A 23,561-nucleotide genomic window follows, 5' to 3' on the forward strand; every position below is an offset into this window, starting at 1 on the left:
CCTGTGCTGGGTTGAACAGTGCCCCACACAAAATATACGTCTGCCTGGAACCTCAGAATATGGCCTTCCTCGGACACAGGGTGTTTGCAGATGTAAAGGTAAGGATGGAAATGAGATTGTCCAGGAGTTGGGGGTGTGGGCCCTATGTTCTTATAAGAGACAGAAAAGGAGAGGCACGCGGGGGAGGGGCTATAGAGACACAGCAGAGCCAATGTGATAGTCTAGAAGCAAGGGCTACCTGGAGCCCCTAGAGCTGGGGGAGGCAGGCAGGACCCTCCCTAGAGCCTTCAGAGGAGGCCCACACCTGGATGCTGGACCTCTGGCCTCCAGAACGGGGAGAGAACACACGCCTACGTTTTAAGCCCTCAGTTTGTGGTGACTTGTTACAGCCGCCCCAGGCCACTAATACAGACTCTGACCGGTAGCCTCAGCTTCTCTTTGTATGGTGTCTGTTTTCCACGAAACACACCAAAATTTTTTTTCTCTGTGGGTGACAGCAATGAAGAGAATCCCATCTCTTTCAGGAAACTTACGTGATGAGCTCCCAAGAACAGCTTCTTGGAAGGCACCAGCACGACTGTACTCTGACAACAGCCGCGTCGCCTGGCACAGCCCAGCCCTACAGGGAGGATGGGCTTAGCTGACAGCAGCCACACATCCGTGGGCAGACCTCAGGCTGCTCAGCTTCTGTTTTCTCCCGATTCCAAAGTGTCCTTCTGTCTGCTTTTCATTTATGACCCTATCTCAGGCAACCTAGCTTCCTTCCAGACCCAAACCAATACATCTTCCTCCAAGGACAATTTCACGGTATTTATCATTCATGTTTTAATTGCAGGGCAGAGCAGTGTTTCTGAGAATCCACAGGTTTGTCCACTCCTGGGCCAAGGATTTTTAAGGTTTCAGGTCTTCCATTATTAGCAGAAACATGAAAGTGGAAAGTGTAGCTTGATAACAAGCTTTCTATGAGTATTTTTATACAGGCATTTCCCTTCGGATTCTGTTTCTTTAGGACAAAGATCACCAAGTAGGAGCCAGAAAAATTTATAGGCCCAGGAATTTTTAAAAAGCTTAGTTCACATTTTAAGGAAATTAAATTAGCAGCCAACATCACACATCAAGCCCTGTTACATAAACTGCAGCCAGTTAAATTACGTGGAGCCTCCATTCATACATGGCAACAGTTGGCCAGAGTTGACTGCTGGTTGCCTTTTAATTCAGTTGGTACATATCAATTTGCCACAGTCCCCACCCCTCAACTGTCTGATACCTGCTCTATTTGACTCGTCCCAGCGGATCTCCTTAGACCTGAGCTTGCATTCTCTGAGATAGGTCCTGCTTTAACATCTTACTCACACATATTTATTGAATGCATAAATGGGCTAAATACTATGTTAAGTGCTGGGTATATAATAGTGAATGAGACAGAGAGAGTCCCAGTCTTCAAGAAGCTTATAGTTGAGCAGATAACCAAGGTCCTGGCATTATGAGACAAGGGAACAAAATTTAATATCTGTAATGCCCTCTCAAAGATTTAGGATTTGGCAAATAGGTCTTGCTGTGTGTTGATGTCCACTTCTTGGTGGCAGGGTATAAAACTGTGGTTACATGGAAAGTTTTTCATCTGGTTTCAGTTGTACTGAGATTCTTCCTGGTCTGGGGAGCAGTTCACCTCCTGCCTGAGCTCCCAGCATCCTCTGTGCCTCTGGGGGATCTAAAAACTCAGGATTAAGCTACCCTGAAAAAGGACGTAAGTATTGACTTATCAGTCACTAAAATTCTCATCCAGGTAAAACCTCTCTCCCAACCTCCAGGAACTGCAAACTTAGGATCTTTGTTCACTGAGGAATCAGAGGGTTTACTAGGAAAACTCATAACATTTAAAAATAGCTCTTTGATGTATTTGAAGAAAAAACCTGTCTTAAGGCTAATCAATGGTTACTTGTAATTAGGGGAGTATGTTTTAAGTTCACCAAAGTCGGCATGATCGCCTCTGAACTACTGCATGTTCCAACCTCAGAGAGCCTGGGTGAAGTCTGAAAGGGCCCAGCACCTGGAGACAGGCAGAGACTGAAGGAAGCAGCAGCCACCCTGGATGGGCAGGGCTGGGGTTGACAGGCAGGGAATTTCCTCCCTGCCTCCGTCTGGGTGCCGCCCACCAGCACCACCAAGTTTACAGAGAGGCGGGCATCCCTAGACCCTCCACTGTCCAGACGGTCTCAGCAGCACGTCGGGCTCTCAAGGCCACATCCCTGAACACAGCAGGTGACAGGTAAGGAGCACCTCCCAAGGACAGGGGAGGAGGGACCTCTAACCGCCTGGGGCCAGGTTGCAGGTCAGCAGGGCCATGCCCTCTCCACAACCTCCTGCAACACTGTAACTTTTGTAACTATTGCCTTCATTGTGGAAGAACAAGGCATTTCTGCAATGAGAGACCTCATATTTGAAGGGCACTTGTAACTTTTCTATGAACTTTCATGTTTCTTTTTTGCTGTGATCTTCAAAGCAGCACTGTGAAATCCCCATGACATGTGATGTCACTGTTGTCTCTGACGGGGCCATCCCAGGATGCAAATGGAACAGCAGAGGGTGGCCACCTGTCCAGGGTCCTGAGGAATGTCCACCCTGGTCAGAGGGCAGGTTTTCTCTTCACACCCCAGACACCCTCCACCTCTGATCAGGTGTTTGTGTTGAGGCCGCTGCGTGGGGTGACATCCAGGCGACAGGGCCACAGGCAGGGGCCCACTCGGGCACCACTGAGCAGCGGTCATGCCAGGCTGCAGCCGGGTGTGGGCCTCTCCTACACCCTGCAGGGAACCTTGCCCACACCCCAACTTCCCCCTCCATTTTGAGCTACCCCTTCCTCCCACCCTCCTGTCACCAGCCCTCTCTTGTCCAGTCTCTGGGGACAAAGAAGCCACTCAACCAGCAGATGTCTTGGATTTTCTGACCCAGCTCAGCTCAGTGTGGCTCTGCTGGTTTCTCCTGGGTGGAACCTGATGTTCCCTTTCTTTGGGCTGTGCCACATGGTCATACCTGGCACATGCTTCAGAGGGGCCACAAGGTGTGGCTCCTGCCCGCTGCCCAGGGCAACCCTGTTGGCTAAAGATAAGAGACAGATCAGGAGTGAGGACAGCTGGGCACCCACATGGGCAAAGGCACACACACAGGGGAACCTTTGCCAAACGGAGGGCGGGAGTCTGGGTAAACCTCCCTCCTGCCTTCCTCAACATGGACTCCTATTTCCCACGCCTCTTACAAGACAGGTCTGCAAAGTGGTGAAATCAGTCCCACTGGATGCCAGGCAGTGGGCCTGGCAAACACCCTTCTCCTTCCTGCTCACTCGCCTCCCCTCGCTCCTGCCTCCAGGGTGTGCACAGCCTAACAATACGGGCCTGTGACCCAGAGCCTAGTTAGACATCTGCTGGGGAGCACCTCTGTTCCCAGATAGAAGTCCAGACCTATTGGGAGGCATATCAATTTTCTACCACTGCCATAACAAATACCACAAACATAACCACTTAAAACATCCCCCACTGGCCAGAAGCCCAGGTGGGCTCAACTGGGTTCCGTACTGAGCATCCCACACAAAGCTGGACTCTTGCCTGGAAGCTCTAGACCATTACCTGCTTCCAAGCTGGTTTGGGTCATTGGAATTCAGTTCCATGAGGCTGTGGGACTGGGGTGTCCATGTCCTTGATGGCTGTCCCCCAGAGATCACTCACTCATCCCCCAAAGGCAGCCAGCATCCTTTGAGGTTGGGCCACTGAGACAGCCAGCTTTTTGATTAATGCAAAGTCAGTGGGTTAGTAACCTCAGTCACATCTGTAAAATCCCACTTATCATGTAAATATAATCACAGGAGCTCTCTCATTTAGGTTTTAGTATCTGGAGCCAGGGTGGGGAATCTTAGGGGCCATCTCAGAAGTGTGTCTGCTACAGAAGCCCTTTTGCTCTCCCAGCAACCCCACCTGGAACAAAGACATGGTACCTGGAGGCACAGCAAGCATCTGGTGACCACAGTGCCACCAAGTGCTAATGACAGTGACAGAAAAGCAGAACCTGGCTCTGTGTGACAAAACAGAGCCACTGCACAAAGTCTGGAATCCCTACTCCTTGACTTCCTGTAAAATACTTCAAATAAACTCTTCTTTGCTGAAGCTACAGTTAGCTGAGGGTTCTGTTAATTCTCCCACCAGGATCCTCTGGGATACAACAGCCTGGCCCTTTCTGTGTCATCTAGCCCACCCCAGTGCATGTGTATTTTCTGATCAGTGACAGAATAGGTGGCAAGAGAAGTTCCCAGACCTGCTTGTCCTTCACCCTCCTGGGCTCAGTGTTCCCAGCTCTGGAGCCACAGCCAGGGAAAGGGAAGCCGCCCCTTCCCTGGGATGCTGGCCCAGCCGTGGGCCGACGCCAGGGACCCACCCTCTTGCCTGCCCCTCCGCCCTGGCTCTGCACATCTGAATGCAGAGTGCCAGCTCACGCAGCAGATCCCATCGTCTTGTTCTGTCCATTTACTAGTGAGGAGCCTCATGAGGTCAGACAGATAATGTAATTCCCTCGTGGTCCAGAGCTGTCTGAGTGGAACCTGCCTTGATGGGATCTTAATTTCATAAAGCAGCCCCTGCATATTATTAGGTCAACAAGAATTTCCTTTTGTCCGAACACGCACTTCGCCTTTGGTTTGTTCGTGTGATAAAATAGGAATCTTTGGTCTGGTGACAGAGCCTATGACCTGATACTCCGAAGCATTTGCTCCACCCTGCATGGCGGGGAAAAGAGCACCAAAGCAGTTGGCATCTCAGTCCCCTTTACCTGTGAGAGCAGCAGCTGCCAAATGTCCTGCAGCACCAGGAGGTGGGCTCCAGAGTGGAGGGGCAGCTCGTCATCTTGCTGGACCATCATGATTTCTCTTCTGAGCTTGTCTAGATTCCTGGCAAGATGCTTTGGTCATTGTTAATAAGAACTGAGAAAATAAAATGTCTTCGAATTTTAAGATCCAGGCAGGTTAAACCTACACCCACAATTATGTGCATGCTCCACTAAAGAACCCTTTTTAATTATCAGAGAACAAAAGGCCATGGAGCCCATTTCCAAAGGCACTGATAAAACATCTTTTATTCACCTGATCAAATTCGTGGAGCCATGAGTTGAATGTGCATGGCTTATGAATTGTATTGTCTGGTAACAATGACAGGTCAGCTGAACGACCTAATTAAATTCAGTGCCGGTAAGACATTACGAGGTGGACGCACGTCTCCAAGGAAGGAGACGGTGGCTGCTGAGCGGGCTCACTGTCCTCCCCTTTCCTGGTGGCCAATTTGAGGTACAGGCTGACCCAGCCAGCTTGCTGCAGAGTAAAAGCCTGATGTGGCAACTGGGAGCCTGGCCAGGTGCTGAAGTTTCTGCTGGTTTAATTCTCTCCTCACTCCAAAGATCTTGGTTTTATGGTGGTATTGAGATGTGGAAAAATAGTACATTTCTAATGAGATCTAAAAATGTCTGCTGTGTGATCGTCCGTGAAGAACTTAGAGAGTGAGATTCTTCTCCCTGAGAGGGAAATAGCAAAATCTCAGGCTTTGGAATTTAGGCAGACCAGGATTCAAAATCCACCACTGTCCACAGCATCCAGCTGTGTGATTTGGGGCAAGTGGCTCAACCTCTCTGCGCCTTGGTTGTATCACCTGTAAATTGGGACAAGGAATAGCATCGAGTGGGGCTGCTGTGCTGGATTTGGTGAGACATTTTGTAAAGAGCCCAGCACAGACCAGGGCTGAAGCTTTCTCTTGCCCCCTCCAGGCAACTGCCATCAAACAGCACTGCTGCAGGGGATACCAAGTCCTTTAATCCCAGAGGCCCCAACAAACTAAACCTCAAGAAGGTAAATTCTAGGAATCACAAGTCCCCAAGGTTGTCTCAGGAGATGCACCAACCCACAGATGCACACTAAAGAAGCCAAGTGATGTGCTCAAGGTCACCAGCCCTGCGGCAGGAGAGCACGGCAGAGCAAGCAGGGGTAATGCCCCCGTCCTTTACAGCCCTGTGTATGGCTGCAGCCATGAGCAGCTCACCTGACATGGCTCAGGGGACTCTGGAATTTGTTATCTCATTAACAAAAGGATTAATTAATGAGCAAGACTGGTCAATTTATGTAAGTGACATGCTCTCACCCTCACTGGGCTCTGCCATCCACGATACCAGCTTTGTCCTCAGCCCAGCCCTCTCTCAAGGACACATTCAAGATGTCACCTCCACTCATGGCTATGCCTACAGGAGGAAGAATCAACTGGGATCATTATGCAAAAAGGCAGCAAAATATTGATGCTTAAGGCATGAGAGGAATCCTGAGTGTTTGGAATGGATGGCTTGAGTCATGACTTCCAGCCCAACCCTCACCCTGGCCGATATCCCATTCATGGAGCACCTAGGAACATTGGGGGGGGGGAGTGGTTTGAATAGAAAACAAAACAAGAGCCAGACAGTCTCTAAGCCATGCTCACATAAAATGTGTAAGACCAGCTTGGTAGGAAAAGTTAGGAGGACCTGCTTCCACACATGGGTTAGAGGTAAGACACTGGTTTCCAGGGACCAGCAGCTGTCCTACCCTTTAAAGGCTGTGCATTGTTACGCTGTTCGGTGACTGAAGAGACAATCCTATTGTTGGCCAAACATTTGCAGTTGTGAGAAAATAAAAAAGGCTTTTCTTTTAAAAGCTCCACAAACGGCTGTATTTAATTCCAAGGGTTGCTTTTTGCTCTGTGCACTTTTCCATGGAGTCACACGCCTGCCAGTGATGGACAGTCATGGGGGGGAGGGGTGCCCAGGGTGGGCTGGGGGAGCTGGGGCTTCTTGCTAGAATACCTGCACTTCCCCTGTGAGTGACTGGGATGGCATATTTGTAATTTAAATGAGAGATTGCAAGAGCCCAAAGAATCCTTTCCAGCTTCCTTCTATTGAGCTGCCCAACAGGTGGCTAGTTGCTGCAGTGAGCCTACAGCAGGGACCTCCCCACCCTAGGGCACTGTCTCCCCTCCTGGACAGGAGGAAAGTGAGGGCAAGTTGGGACAGGGTCTCCTTCCCACCACGGGTTGTTGCAAGCTGTGAAATCCAAGCTTGGTTTTCCTTAAAGCTCCTGCCTTCTCTTCCTTCACAGAAGGCTAAAAAGTCCGATTAATCTGTGGCCACCTTGGCCATTTGGGTCTCTGCAGTAAAACCTGGGACCATTTCATATCAAGGTGTTAAATACTAAGTTTATCACTGTCAACAGCATTTTATTTGCAGACCAGAATGCAACCTACACGTCTGCCCCTGCTCCCCATCGCCAACCACCACTCAGATAATCCTGCACCTACTTCTGACCAGTAGTATTTCAGTAAGAATCTCAAACGCAGGAAAATGAGGCAGTTGTCTCATTTGGTTTGTGTATGTGTCTGTCCCCTTCAAGGAAAATTGTGCATCTCAACAGAGGAACTAGTGACATTTGGGCAGGACTCCTCAAAGCGTTGGACAGGCAAACACAGTTCAGGTGCTCCCCAAAACCTGCCCTCTGAATTCTGTCTGTACCACCTTGTGGGTAAAACTGTAATATTTCCAGAATATCTCACCTGGCTTTAGTACATCTGCATATCAGTAGGCATTGAGAAGAGAAAAAAAGTATGGCTTTAGTGCCTTTGCATCATTCCTCAGGGGTGGAGAGAAGTTACTCTCCGTATCAGTGGGTAATTACCTGGGCAACAGAGAGCTTATCTGTACTGAGAGGTGAGGGGAGGGTCGGTTTTGCCTCTGATGGAGCAGGTAAGAGAGACAGCCCAGGACTGCAGCTTGTGAGCAATAAACTGATTTTAAACTCTATTTCTCCCTGTGACTGACTTTGGTTGTTAGAGGTATTTTGCCCTGGGATTTCCTCTCCCTGGACTTACGTCTGGCATAGTCAGCAGGGTTTCTCCGAACCTGAAATCTGTTATAATGGGTGCGATCTTTGGGAGGGCCTCACCAAGAAACGATAGGGAGAAGTGGCGCTTGCGTGGTTGTGGAGGCACCACCACCGCTGCTAGCCGTACCGACCACAGCCTGTGGCCAGAGCCAGTGGCTTCTGCCACTGCTGCTGCTCAAGCTGCCTACTGGAGCCTGGTCACAGCTATGGAAAGGAGCAGAGGTCCAGTACATCTTGAAAGAGAAGCAACTGGCTGCTGTGTACCACGCCTTGTTGGCTACGGAGCCCATTGCTGGAAAAGCTCCAACCAAGGTAATAACCACCTATCCCATCACAGGGTGGGTGAGAGACTAGACCCAAAAGTGATGGAGTGGCGTGGCACAGACACGTACCGTATATCATGTGACTGGCCATTTGCCTTTGGCATCCCCAGGGAATGGTGAAGCAGACACATTGGCCCAGGCGCGCTGGCTAGAAGGAAAGCCTGCCTCTGATGTGGCCCAATGGCTACATCAACATTTGTTTCACATGGGGCAAAAGACAATGTGTGCTGCAGCCCATTGGTAGGGCTTGCCATTGACTTTTGAAGAAGTCAGTCAATCCCAGAAGGAGTGCCCTGCATGTTGTGCAGATCAGCAAACCACCAAGGGGGGTAGAGAGCATCTCTTTGCAGCCTATGTCTGGTTGCCAGTAATTGAGAGCGATCAAGGCACCCACTTTATTGGACATGCATTACAAGGATGAGTGCAGCATTTAGGAATAAAATAGATACGGCCCTGGACATTTCAACACATAAACCAGCAATGGCTGGCTCTTCTGGCACCTTAGGGAAAAGGCCTGGAAGCTGGCCTCCTGTGTATGTCTGGAATAACAGCAAAGTGGCCCCCCCCACAATCATGGTTATTTGCTTCTACAGTCCTTGTGTCCTGGATGCACACCTGGCTGCAGCTGCCATGTGATGGCTGAAATAGATGAGTTTTGGACTTAATCTGCATGGGACTTTGAACCTAGCTGAATCCTCTGGCTTGAGAATTATCATGATTGTGCTGCTGTTGTTAAGAAAAAAATGCTTAAAGAGAAGCTTGACTGTCTAGTGTTTAGTAAAAGTTCTGTGAGCAATCTAGCATAGTTGTTAAGAATAAGTAAACAAGTGTAGAAACATATTTTGTGCTTAGTGAGAGATTGTGCTATAAAGTACATTTACTTAATCTGCATAGGCTTAATCCTCTGGTTTGAGGATTATCAAGATTTTGTTGCTGTTGCTATTGTATGTTATTAGATTGGTCAGAAGAGGGGGAACAAGTAAATTATAAGGCAAGATTTCTGGAGGGGTGCCTGTGGGTAAAACACAGTAGTATTTCCAGAATATCTTGCCTGGCTTTAGTACATCTGCATATCAATAGGTGTTCGGAAGTGGAAAGAAGTATGGCTTTAGTGCATTTGCATCATTCCTCAGGGGTGGAGAGAAGTTAATCTCCATATCAATGGGTAATTACCTGGGCAACGGGGAGGGCTTATCTGTACCTGAGAGGTGAGGAGGAGGGCCAGTTTTGCTTCTGCTGGAGTAGGAAAGAGACACCCTGGGACTGCAGCTTGTGAGCAATAAACAGATTTTAAGCTTTGTTTCTCCCTTTGACTGATTTCATTTTAGAGGTATTTTGCCCCGGGATTTCCTCTCCCTGGATTTACACACCTCCAGCCACCAGGACTAGCAAAGTGCTCCAGAATTTCCAAATGTCCCCTGAGGGCACAGGAACCACTAGTTGAGAAAGAAATGCCAAAATAAAGAGCATGTATAATGCAAGGACACAGTCCCAATCCCACCTTGCACTACTGATGGCAAAGCTCTCCCAGCCCCATCTCTATCCTACAGAAAGCAGCCTTCCTTTGGAGAGTCATCTCCCACCTCCATCTCTCTTCCTACACACATACTACTCAGTGGCTCGAAATTCCTAGACCTCTCACTTATGGAACATGCTTCTCTGGTAACAGTGATGTGAGGAAAAGCTGGCCATTTAAAATGTATGAATAGAGAATATGAGCCCAGAAGCTTCTAACACTCATGGTTCCAGGCTCTTGGTGAATGGGTGGTCACGGGGAAGCAAGCTGCTGCACAAGGAGACATGCAGGGTTGTGGGGAGCAGGGGAGATGGGGAGAAGGGGAGAAAGAGGACTGGAATGTACTTGAGTCCCCAGTTCCCACTGAGGTGAAGACCAGCTCCACACTGATCTTTCCAAAGTTGGTAACAAAGGACCATTTTTTCCCATTTTTCTGGGTTTCTGCCAAGTTCATCCAACTAGCATGATAAACAAAAGGAAGAGGGATTAATAATTATTTTTGCAGTAAAAGAAGGCATGACTGACAACCTTTATCCTATCCACAAATCACAGGAGGCTGCCAATTTACTAGTGAGAATCTTCACCACATACCTGTAGTAAATGTCAACGTGAGCCCAGGGATGAAAGAAGCCACCTTCAGGTCTGCTGGGTGCTGGCTGCGGAGTGGTGGGGCTGTGTAACCTCCAGCTCCCCTCAGGCCCAGGGCAAAACTCCTGCTGGGGCACAGGATGCAACGAATGAACACAGAATGGGATGTATCCAGGTCTATGCTTCAGCAAGCACGTGCTTTATTCTGCCATCCTGCCCTTCACACCTTTTAAAAATGAAAATAGTCTTTATTATATGAAATGATAGTGGCAACTGATTGCAATTTATGTAATTTGCCATTATGCAAATGATATTTGATTTGCAAAATAAAATACTGGCAATCTTGGCACACTTATTGCAAAAGATTTTCGGGTGATGTTTTTGCCCACTCAGGATTAATTTTCCTTCTGCTGAGGGCACCCCTGTTTTTGTTTGGGGAAACACCCTTCATTTATATGGGTGTGGTGATGGGGGGGTGGGTCTGTTTCCCAGTCTCACGAGTGGGTACAGCTTCTGTGGGGCCACACGATTGGGTCAGGAATGAACACATGACCAAGAGCACAAGCAATGAGTGGGGCTCCAGAACTTGTGTTCCAGCTATTAGGAAAGAGGATTTGCTTCTCTGTTGAGGCCACTGAGTTGGTAGGAAATCCATCTGGAATCCAGATTTCAGTAATATTTTTATAATTGCCACAAAGAAGATAAAAAAAGGTGGAAGGAGACAAGAGAGTCAGTATCTTTGAGCCCCAGGATTCTAGCTGGGCTTGCAGGCAGGCAACCTCTGGAATATTCAGTGGTGTCGGTAAGGGCCCCTGAGGTGTCTCTTTGGGGTCAAGCGGTTTAAGCTGGGTTACTGTCCTGGTACCAAAGCAATTCCCAAGTGGAATTGGCAATTACCACATGCCATGGTCCCACGGAATCTGCACACGGAGACCTCGGTGCAGTAGAAACAGCACCGAGCCAGAACTCAGATGGTCTGGAGGTAACCCCCATGCAGCACCTAACTCCTAAACGGTGGCTACCATCTGCTGTGGAAGAGGCACCTCAGCATAGGAAGTGACCCCAAACCCAGCCTTCCCCTCCCTCCACTCTGTGGTTCCCCTCATCTGAGGACCTTGGTTTAAGGGCACAGAGGCCACCACATGACACTGAAGTTGAGCACAGCTTCTGGGGTCTCTGGATCGCCATCATCAGCCTCGCTGAAAGCCTTTTACAAGTCTCATTCTGTCCTAATTTCAGAACTGATCATCTTTTTTGACCCATTTCTGTGTCCATGTCCAGACATTCAGAAGCATCTCTCAGCTTCCTATCCAGGCACAATGGCAACAGTTGACATGAGTCACCCCACCTTCATTGGGCCATTCAGCTGCTCATACTGTGAAGTTCTTATGCTCAGAATTAAATTAATGCTCTGCCTTTACCTCTTGTACCATTAGCGGTTTCTAAGGTCCATTGGATCATGAAAAGGGCTGCATGAATGTTTACTATTGATACAACAGACACATGCTTTACCTTTACATCCATGCCTATATGGGGTGTTATAATAAATTACAATAATAGCACAAGAACTAAGATTTTTAACTACTTACTATATGCTGGTCACTGTGCTTAATGATTCACACATATAGTCTCATATAGTTCTTACAACCATCTTATGGGGATGGCATTATTAATAGTCTATGTTCAGATAAGCAAACCAAGGCTCTCAGAGACTAAGTAATTTGTAGAAATGAGGCTAATATAAGAAACAGTAGATGAGAAGAAAGAGATAAATAAGATACATGATTCTTTCACTGACCCTGGATTCAGCCATACCTGAAGCCACCTGTATCCTTGAAACCATTTGTGGGAGCTAACACATTTTCTCTTTGCTTTAAGGCATGCAGAAAAGTTCTGACCAATAAAACCAACCTGAAAGGTAAGTATAATTATTCCTATTTTAGCAATTTTTAAAAATGAGGCTGAATGGTTAAGTCATTGCCCTAAGGGTTCCATAAAACAGGGTATTTCTATCTTGCTGGCCATGGAATCTGCATCTACTAAATGCCTGGTACTCATCTTTGGCAGAGGGGAAGGAGGGTGGATGGAGAAAGGGAAAGAAGGAAGATTCATTACCTATAAAAAAGGTGGAAAAGGTCGGATTTTAATGGAGGCTCATTTGCCTCAATGGGCATTTAAAAATACACTAATATTTTTAAAATATTATAAAAATATGATTGAAAGGACTCCCCTCTTTGTTCTTCCTCTTGCTCCTATAACCACTTTCTTTTAGTTGTAGGAATACAAAACACTCACTGGCTTTCTGTTGTGCTAGGTCACCAGCGACTTCACTCTTTGTTTCAGCCAAGGAGCAGAGCAGGAAACAGGAACCAGTATAGATACTTGGAAGTAGTTAATCTACTGCAGAAATGAGCTCCAAGAAAAGTCAATGGGATGGCTGGAGGAGGGTTTTTAGGTTCTGTTTCCACCTTTTCCTATTTTGTTTCGTTTATTTTTTTTGAGTGCCAAATAATTTTAGGTTATTTTTTGTACATTTTAAATATTGTGCTGTCAGAATTCTGACTCCTGTGCAGACTCTGGATTTTGTTATATTCTTTAGAAGAGTGTTAACGTTTTATTTTGGCTGTCAATCAACTTGGTTAGATTCAAGAAACAGCTCTTGGGCTGCAAATCAGATGAGTTTTTTAATCCTCCAAGCATATGTGGTTCACAGGTCCTCCAAACACAGGCCAAGTATGTGCACAGAGGGTGGGCATCTTCTTTTGTAGCCCCATCCTTTTTTAAACTTCTCTACTTTCCAGCAACTGTGATTGTCCACACTCTGTCCTTTGGTTCTTCAGACAGCATAGGGTTTCTGTAGGAGTGTCAGTTGTCCCATGGAGCAATGACCAGAATCTGTTCTTAGGGGAAAAGCCACAAAAAGGGGAAACTTTCTCCATGCCTTTCCCCTCTTTCAAAGTCCACTCCCTTTCAGAATCCTCTGACCTCCCTTCACTCTCAAGAGCCTTAAGGAACTTTGTTTCGTTTATTTGGTTTTTTTTCTCCTTTTGAATTTTGTGCAGAATTTAGTGCTGTGACCCGTGTGCAGAGCTACCTGGTGGGCGCTTACCTGGCCACAGCAGAAGCGGAACTCCTTCAGGCGCTCTTTGAGCAACTCCCTGCGCTGTCCTCCTTAGGAAGCTGAACACTCCTGCCTCTCCAGCGTCTCCTCGCGGCCCCATTTGCTCACCTGAAATGCACCTGACAACTCAGCTCAACCTGAATCACCTGTCATCCTCCAGGAAAGCCAGTTAATGATTTCTGCTTATCCTACAACGCCCCCTTCTGGATTTTTACTTCTCCAGCTTCTCCCGTAATTCTATATTCCTGTACTAAATTCCCGGTTCCCAGTGGTCCTCCATTCCTAATTGAACTTGACGAAGAGTGGCATGACGGTTTCATCCGTGAATATGATGGCAGCCTAAACAATATGCGTAGTGCCTCTTGTAGTGGTCCAATGGGATAGAATCCCATTCCTCCCTCTCGCCAGCCATCCTCCTAGTCCCAGCTGGCCTGAGGGCTTTGAACTCTCTGGAAAGATCAAGTGTCAGTCACCTGAACTCCATCAAGGCAACCACTTTAAGAGGAGATAAGGTGCCTTCCGAAATCCTGTTAAACACAGCCGTGCCAGGAAGTGTCCCAACCTACAAGCCAGAGGCAGGAAGTGTCCCAACCTACAAGCCAGAGGCAAAGGGGCCAGCAGTGACCAACACTGCCTCTTGAGAAGAAAGATATTAGTGGGAGATGCTGCTGAGCTTAATGACACTAACGATCTGTCAGCCACTTGATGAGACCCAGAATCTGGGCTTTTCTCGTTTTTTTCTCTACTGGCAGAAAATACCAGTTGATGCCACCAGGGGGCACTGTTGACTCTATAACCACTTGCAGGCTGTGAATAGACTGGGAACCGAGCTGTTTCTCACATAAATTAATGGAATTGACATTGTATTGTTTCAAGTGTCAAAACAACGCAATGTTGGCAGCTTTCCGTTTGAACCTCAGTCTTTTCTTTTAAACAGGCCATCAGCGAGTTTTAAGGGGAGTCAAGAACAACATAGTGGGTGGGCTCAGCTGCAAAGCTCCTTTAGTTACCTGGATCGTCTGAACCTGACCAAGGTGATTGAAACAGCTAGTTAGTTATATGTAAAAGTCCTGTGTCCCGCCTTCCCAGACACTGGCTATACCCGTAATGAAACACAAGTAATGCTATGGCTTCCGATGCTGATCGAGATCCGTCTGGAGCGGCTTTAAAAGGCAGATCAGTACGCAACTTAGGCGCTGCGTTGCATCCCACAGCAGCGCGTGAGTTTGTACTGCATTATTTACTATTAAAAATTCAGTTTAGGTCCTAATGAATAATGACTATAAAACTGAGAAAACAAAGCCAAAGACTTGGGGATGGAGAGGATGAAATGAATGTAATGTTGGAACCCACCCCAGCTCAGTGCCGGTGACTTTGAGGCTAGTTTAATCTATTCCCTCTGGCTGGTGGTTGTGGCCACTGGCTGGGAGAAGTGGTTTCTGTTCCTGTTGATGGGATGTCCTATGTCCCTGCCTTGTGCTGTCTTCCTGCCTCCTGGGCTTTCTTGCCCATCTCCACTGGTAATCTCTTACCACCTCTGAGCCCTGTAATCAAACATCACTTCCTTTAACATATCCTCTGGAATTTACTCAACAATATGTACTGAGTGCAGGGTCTGTTCTGGCTCAGTCCTGGGTTCTGGGAAAGTGGACTTGGGAAGGAAGACCTTGCTAAGCAGAGACACTTGAAAGAAGAGGAAAAGTAATTATAGGAAGAGAGCTTCAGGGAAAGAAACCCCAATTGCCCAGTCCCTGCAGACAGATGAGCAGCATCTGAGCAGGGAAAGGAAGTCAGACCCAGGCACAAGGAGTGTGGGTAAGCAGTGAAGCCATTCTAACTTTCTCTGGGCTTTTATAGCTTTTAACGTGCACCTATTTTCTGACATTTATTCAAGATATCTGTGCATGCATATTAACTTCCCTCTTTCACTCTCTGAGGACAGGCCCGTTGCTCCAGTGCTCACCCACAGTAATCATTCAACAGTTACTTATTGAATTAAGGAATGATGATACAGAGAGAGTTTTATTCCTACAAGAGCTGATAACCCAAAAGGAACAGGAGCACAGCTGAGGGAGTGAGTCAGGCAGTGGGTCTGACTGCTAGTGTTTCACTGTTAAGGTGCCTTGACAAACAACCTCAAAATGCCAGTGGCTTAAAACATCTCTCACTCAACCTTTTTGTGTCCATGGCTGGTTGGCAGGGGGCTCTGCTCACTGAGATCATTCAGGGAACCTGGCGATGGGACAGCCCCCAACATGACCAAAGCTAGTCCTCCACTCCCTCCAGTACTAAGTTCTGTGAGAGGATGAATCAGATAGTGGTTACTAACTGACTCCATGAAAAGCTCTGCAATCTCATGCTTCTTCTAGAATTACAGAATGCAGTGGCCATGCTTACAAAGAGGAAAGCGTTTAACATTGGCCGCATTTTCAGATAAACATTGTTTGGAGAATATGACTTTAGATAATTATGTAAGGAATAGAAAAGGGTAATGATTCAGGGAATTGCTACTGAATAGGTGGTTCCCTGATGCATGGCCTCAAGATGACCTGGGGGCTTGTTAGAAATGCAGAGGAGGCCCCCTCTCCTGAGCCACTGAATTAAAGCAAACATCTCATCAGGTTCCTGAGGCGTTGTGTGTGCACAGTGAAGTCTCAGCATTGTTTGCTTAGAGCAGGGATTCTCCAGCCAGGGCAATTGGGTCTGAGTCCCAGCTCTGCCAACTACCAGCTCTGCCACACTGAGTAAGTCACCTAAACCCTGCATCTCAATTTCTTTGTAAATGGAGTTAAGGACAACAGTAAGGTCACAAGATCATTATGAGGATTAAATGAGTCAAAGTACTTGTCAAAATACTTTAATAGTATTTGACATAAAGTGAAAGATCTAAATGTGAGGGATGATGATGGTAATGGTGGGGATGGGGGTGGGGGTGAAGATGGTGATGACGGGGCTGGTGGTGATGGTGCAGTTAAGGAAATGACAGTGTGATTACTTCCATTTGTAACTTGTTCTGAAGCTTTATCACCCAGTTCCTATACTAAATTGACCATTTCCAGGTCTTGAGTGGAAAAGTGATGGGCAGCAAAGCCACTCTGTCTTTACCAGAATGATGAGAGTCTGGGAATACATCAGGTACCAGGAGGGAAATTGGAAAAGAATCAGTACAGAGATTTGAACATCCGTCCTAAAAGTTGTTCCCACAGGCCAAAAGTCATCTGCATCTTGCGTCTTATCTGGGGAAGCTGAGTCCACGTCTGCTTCAGGAGAAATTAATCACCACAAAGGCTGACTGGTCTATGCAATGGCTGATAACCATGGCCTAGATTTAATCCCAGCGCCACCACTTCCTTGCTGGGTGACCTTGAACAAGCCACTTAACCTCTTTGACATGTTTCCTGGTCTGTAAAATAGGATAACAGGACATATCCATAGGGTTGTTGACAGGATTTTTTGGCAATCAGCAAGCACCTAATAAATGTTATTGTCACTACAATTTTTAACATCATAATTAGTGTTGTTATTACTGCATAAATGCAAACAGTAAATGTGTCAATCTCAGTTTTCTTCCTTGCTGCCTCTGGAGCCCGTAGAGAGCTGATTTTAGGTGCCACCACTGCTACGTGCCAGCAAGTGACTTAACCTCCTCTCTGAGCCTCAGTTTCCTCAACTATCCCAATGTACCCCCAAGACTGCTTACCCCCAGATTTTCCTACCTCTCTGAATGGTACCTTTAGGGGCACAGGTACTTGGGCCAAAACCCTGGATGCTCCCACTCTCCCACCTTACCCACTATCACCACAAGGCCTTAGCCACTGCCTGCAGCAGGCAGCCTCACTGGTCCCTTACATCAGACCAGCTCCAAACTCTGCTCCAGACCCAGCCCAAGCCTCCTGGGCACCAATAGGTGGCTCTAAATTGACCCCAGGCTTTCTCTGTTATCCCTGCAGGCTGAGTTCTACAATAGGCTGCAGGGACCCTTCTGAAAGAAACATGAGACCCTTGGCTGCCCCAGCTCCTGGGGTTTCTTCCCCTGAAAACCTCTTCTAGAAATCTATCTGTTCCCCTTCCCACTCCACCCTCCCAACAAAGATGCACCCCTACAACAGGCATTCCCTTACTCTGTCTTACTTTCACTCATAACACAGATCGTTGTCTCATAGGATGGGCTTCTCTCCTGGGATGTGAGGTCCTTGAGTCGAGGACCTTCATCTGTTTTGTTCACTGCTGGAACTCCATATCTGGGCCTGACAAATGGTAAGCGATGAACAAGTATTTCTGAAGGAATGAATGAAATATCAAAGGATAATAATAGTTCTCCCATTAGTGTTACTGTGAGGACTAAGCAAGATATGTCTATAAACATTAAGACAAATGTTGGCACAGGGTCTATACCTTCCTCCCTTTCTTCTGTCCTCCCTCGCTTCCCTCTGTTTTATCTCTAATAGTGAGCTCAACAGTCAGGACTTGACATTAGATCTGCAGGACAAGCATAGCTGCCCTATGAGGTCAACATATAGTCCTATTTTCCATGTGCTCTGTAATTCTTACCTTTCAGTCGCCTGACCAAGAGGTAGACCTTACAAGAAATACCAGAGCTAAATTCACAAGTTCCACCCCTCATTTCATTTGATATTAAGAATCTGGAATTTAAGCATGAACAACAACAACAAAAAATGTAAAGCTGCCTCTTTGATTTAGGAAGCCCGGACACATGGAGAAGTCGCAGGTTCCTCTTCCTTCCAACAGCTCTCATCCCCTGTAAATCATGTTAATTGTCTCCATGTGCCCACAGCCCACAGGGAGTTTTGCAATTGCCTTTGAGGAGATCACTGGTCTCTGATGTTTGTTATGAAATTCAGAAAAGCATCTGGAAGTGATTTAAGTTAAGGGATTAATGATTTGGGGGTTAAATAACACATGCCTTAAAAAAAATAAATACAGGAAACTGTTAGCCCACGAACCTCTAAGTTCACACCTTCATTTTGGGGGAGGTTTCTTTAAAAAAAAAAAAAAGAAAAGATAAATCAACCACATTATCCCTTTTATTTGTTTGTTTGGTTTTGTGTGCAAGTTTGATGGTAGATGGCAGAGTCAATGGGATCTTAAACTGAGGTCTGTAGAAGAGAAAAGCCCATTGCCCAGCTTCCTTCAGTCCCTTCGGGAAGGAGCAGGAAGGAGCCTCTTATAGGTGATCTTAGAGACTTCCGGGTCTTAAGGAACATCTGAGACTCAGAACACTCAGGCCAGCAGTGCCTTAGGGTACCAGTGAGGTGGCTTAGGGTACCAGTGAGGTGCCTTAGGGTACCAGTGAGGTGGCTTAGGGTACCAGTGAAGAGACCGGGGAGCCTCTCCTTTGTTTGCACTTATCATTTTGAATTGTTATTCACTTTGCTGAGATTTGTTCAACTTCTTCCTTTTGATCATTTGCACCTGGGAGTCCTGGCCCCCGACCTAAATTTGGCTTTGCAGTAGACAGGGCAATATTCTGTACCAAAAGGAAAGAAATGATGTGGGTGCCATAGACAATGAGCCCACAAGAGAAGAGCAGGCTGTGGAGGGCATCATCTGAGGGATTTGGGTTCCTTTTATCAGACAAGCGGGAGCGGGTATGAGGCAGATCCCACACCCTCAGTCTGGAAAAGTAGATATGCTGTGTTTCTCACTGAGCCAGAAACACTTAAATGAAAAATATTTATTCCCCAGTGACTTCCAGGCTAACAAATAAAAATGAGAAGGAAATGTGCCTTCCATTTTAGGATCCCTAGTCTACTTTATGACTGCGTCCCGGGGTTTATCTACACTAGCTGAAAGAACTGAAGAATTGGACAGCTATCAGGACAATCCACTTAAAAAACGAAGCTTCTGCCACCAGGCCTATCAGAACCCACTGTGTCGTTACCTCTCTGGCTTGGCTGCCTTCTCTCCACTTCCCGCAGGCAGAGTGGGCTGAGCATGCCAGCGAGCCCTTTTCCTCCCAAGGCTGCCCAGAACCCAGAGGCAGGCAGCTGGCAAACAGGCTCTGGGGTTGGGAAGAGTCCCCCGACCAAGCCTTTGCCCACCCTGACCCCAGGTCCTCCCTACACTTGGCTCACACGCCCGTGTAACTGAGTGGGGGGTCTGAGAAATAGAGGGATTTGCAATCCTTCCACTTTTGTTTCCGAGGTTGGACTGAGCCAGCCCAGGTGAAAGCTGGGCCGCTGAGCCCTGTTCCCGAGAAGCCCCCAGACATTGAGGGGATCCCAAGCATGCCTGCCGGGTCAGGGGAAGCACACGGCTGAGGCCGGCTGGGCCTCCCGGGAGAAGCTTCTGGGCTCCAAACGGTTAGCCTTTCACTCACGGACGCGAGAGGGAGTCGGGGTACGCCTTCAGACTGTTCAGACCCCGTGTGAACGAGAAGGCCAAACCACCAGTCACAGCACCAGCGAGCGTCTGGCGTTTCATGAGCAGGTAGGGCAGCGCCAGGGACATCAGAGACGGGATACTGAGTGGGGTGGTGAGCGCAGGGCCTCTTGGTCTGACCCTCAGGGAAACAGCTGTGGCAGGAGCAAGTGTGGCTGGGGATGGGGCATCCCCCCCAACCCAGAGTTCATGAAAACCCTCAGGTGGTGGGAGGGGGTACCGGGGAGGATACTCAGCAGTATAAAAGGGTGCATCATGAAACAGTCTTTCTTCCAACCGGCGTCCCAGGCCCTTCCCAGAGGCCGCACTGTGATCCTGCCTTCATGCCCCTGTATCCCTCCGTGTTCCTCTTCAGACGGGAGTGCACGTTGCTGTTCCCACTGGATAATCTACCCAGATCTGTCCGCATCAGCTGCGGGGACTTCTAATTCCAGATGTCCCTAGCTCGCAAGGCAAAAACGCAGGGGGCGGCTTGAAATCGAGGCGCGGAGCTGAGACCACCCGGCCAGCCGTGACCGCAGGAGGCGGCGGGGGGAAGGGTCCCCTCCATTTTGAGTCGCGGGTCCCCGTGCATAAGTCCCCGGGACGCGAGCCGAAGGGCGCGAAGGTGGCGGGGCTGCTGACCCGCCAGTCGCCCGCTGCCCAGCGTTTGTTCCCGCCTGCCCCACCCCAAGGGCCTCCTCACAGCTCGCCCAGCCACAGTGCTCGGCCCCCGCACCCAGGGCTGCTCGGGCCGGGGCGGGGCTGGGGGCGGCAGGGGCGGGCCCTGCGGTGGGCGGGTCCGTGGGCGGGGCGGGCGGCGGCTGCCGCGGCGGCTGGAGAAAAGTTGTCCCGGCCAGAGCGCGAGCCGCCGCGGATCCGAGCCGCTGCGGCGCGCGTGGCAGGGACTGGGACCACCGGATCCGCCGCCGGGCCGGCCAACTGGCTGCCGGGGGTCGCCCCGGGGCATGGGACAGCCGGCGGGGGCTGCGGGCCGGCGCTGCGCCCCGGGTTGGCGGCGGGCGGCCTGAGCAACCGGACGCAGGATGCGCTCCGAGGGCGCGGCCGCCGGGCCGGTGGCGCCGCTGTGCGGGGCCCTGAGCCTGGTGTTGGGCGCGCTTCTGGGCAAAGGTAAGGCAGGGGCGGCGTCGGAAGTTCCTCGGTCCCAAGGCACCCGGGCAGGGGCGGCGCGGGGGCGGGGGGAGGGCGCTGTTCCCCCCGGGAGCCCCGGGCCGCCGCCGAGCGGTCTCTTCCCTAGGCGGGCGGACTCAGCGGGCGCCGTGGGCTTGGGCAAATCCGGCCGGTGCCCTATCTCGGGATTCGGGGGCTCGCCGGCCGGGAGGAGGGGGCGTGGCGGAGGGACGCTAGGTGTGTTCCCCACCGGGATTGCGGGAGGACCTCACGCAGCCGGGCAGAGTCTCACTGTGGAGCTGGGGGCCGGGGGCCGGGGGCGGGGAGCGGCCTCTTGGCCCGCTTTTCCTCGCGTCGCGCCCTCGCCACAGCTCAGTCGGTCAGCCTGGCACTGGCCATCCCGAGCGCAGACAGGGTCCTGTGCGCCCCCGGCCACGGGGACCTGAGGAGAAGCGCCCGCCGTGCTCGGCTCGCGGGGGTCTCAGCTCGGCAGAAACCTGGGCCCTGGCCGCCAGCTGCCCTGCATTAGGGCCTGGTGGTCGGCGAGCGCGGAAAGGTGGGAGTGGGCGCGCGGCTCAGCGACTTGCGCTCCCCCGCAGCCCGGTCGCGGCAGGCCGGGCACCTCAGTCTCCTCTGCTCGGTAATGGGAGCGACTCTGCCAGGGGTGTGAGGGATGAGTGAGCGCACGAGTGGCCGCAGAGAGCTCGCAGAAGCTGGCGATGGCTGGTGTGGGGACGGTGTGGCTGTGTGCGTGCGGGGTCGAGTGGCCCGGCGGCTCAGGGTCGGCGTGGAATCCGGGGAGCGTCGCTTCGCTGTCGCCCGCGCTGGCAAGAGGCTGGGGTCCACTGGGTGACGCCGAGGGCTCGCGAAACCCCTGCCCTGCGCGCTGCGCCAGACCCTGGCCACCCGGGACACCCTGCTTTCTACCGCGAGAGTCCCCGCAGGCCAGCAGTCAGTGCTTGGGGAGAGACAAGTTGCCAGTTGATTTAGAAAGTAGCATTTGTTTTTCAAAAGTCCTGATGAGCCCTCCGAAATTCCAGAGAAATCTGCTCTCCTTGAGGTTGCAGGTTCACAAACACACCAACTAGACAAAATTGCTGTTTTAAATAGTGCCCTGTCTCCCCAGAGTTCAAGTGAACACGGGGGAGTGTGTGTGTGTGTGTGTGTGTGTGTGTGTGTGTGTGTGTGTGTACACATGCAAAGGGATTGGGGGGCACTTCTCTGTACATTTTATTTGAAAGGGCAAATATATCCAGAATCTGGTGCCTTAACTCAGCCATTAGCTCTGAATCCTATCATTTCTAGGACTCAGTTTCCCCAAATGTAAAATGGCCATTCAAATGCTCACTTTAAATTGAGCAAGGGGCTAACCCCTGATGGGGGATTGTCCACGCCTCCATGAGAAGACCTAGTCAGCTCCTAAGGTCGAGTGTACTGTTAAAAGAAAGTTGTGGACTTTTCTTAATTAAAGATCATATTCCTTCTCCTCTCCTCTACCTCCCCCCACCATCTAGAGGATTTTACTTTAGATTTGGAATGTGGTGGTTACACAGTCCATGTGTAAGAGGCTAGGGGCAGCAATTTGGTTAGAAAGTGGAACCAGGAATTGTTTTGAAGATTTACACAGCAAAGGTTGGGAGTGACAGATGAGGGGGATAGTGTTGCCCACCCCCTACCCCAGATGTGCTCCTTCTCCTGGCTCAGTGTAACCTTGATTTGGTGGGGTTTTCTCTTGCTTTTGCCTGACAGTTTTCATTTTTCGCCACATGGTTTGTGATATCGCTCTGCAACGCAAGCTCTGCAAAATATTTTTTCATTTTATTTCTCATGACCAAAAGCAGTAGTGCATTTCCCACTCTGATTCCTCCACAAAGAAAATGTTTGCTCCATAAGATTTGGAGAGGAAGGTTTTCTGACCCTTGTTTAAATTCGTGCTGTCTTCAAACAAACAAAAAAGCCATCTCTGACTCTTCCTGACCAAAATTTAAATGCTGATTTCTGGAATCCTCAGAACCACTGGTCAATTTTTAGACCAATTGTATGTTTGTTTTTGACTGTGGATTTAAGGCTCCACAGTTCCTCAGGGTGGGAATAGAATCATTGTTCTTGGGAGGTTCCATAAATAGGCCAGGGCATTGAGAGAAGGGAGTCTTCCTAAGGTTTAAGACTTGGGCTGAGGTGAAGTGTCCTTCAGTTAAAGGTTGAGGAATTAGCCCTGTGTAGAGCAAAGCAAATGGAAGGCTGTAGTGGCTGAGATGCTATCAGAGGTGTAGTGATGGCTGGTCATCACACATGGGTCCCCAGAGAAGGTCATACAGGAACACAGTCACTTTTCTGTAATAGGTGGGGCCAAATGTATCTCAAGATTCAGAATTATTAAGATCTTTGAATGACAATATAGACAGATAGGTAGGCAGGTGGGCAGAGGCCTACGGTCCTACACATATTGTGTAACCCCCCCAGGGTGGGTCTGGTGGTGTTGCTTGGAATTGCACACACTGATAATTTTGCACAAAACATCTAAGTATTCACATAAAGGAGAGTAAAGACCCAAAACAGCCTCAGGTC

The 23,561-nt window shown here is 49.3% G+C and overlaps 1 protein-coding gene across 1 annotated transcript in view; it reads left to right on the plus strand.

Moving 5' to 3' along the window:
* The first annotated feature begins 20,686 nt into the window (after window positions 1-20,686).
* The window catches only part of TMEM132C (transmembrane protein 132C), a 286,951-nt gene continuing 284,076 nt past the window's right edge, over window positions 20,687-23,561 (plus strand). Inside the window, exon 1 of the mRNA XM_037014558.2 lies at window positions 20,687-20,993. Coding sequence (XP_036870453.1) covers window positions 20,909-20,993 — 85 coding nt within the window. The 5' untranslated portion in view covers window positions 20,687-20,908. The remainder of the gene's footprint in view (window positions 20,994-23,561) is intronic.

The sequence above is a fragment of the Manis javanica genome, chromosome 15 (assembly GCF_040802235.1).
Source record: "Manis javanica isolate MJ-LG chromosome 15, MJ_LKY, whole genome shotgun sequence".
Classification (NCBI taxonomy): domain Eukaryota; kingdom Metazoa; phylum Chordata; class Mammalia; order Pholidota; family Manidae; genus Manis; species Manis javanica.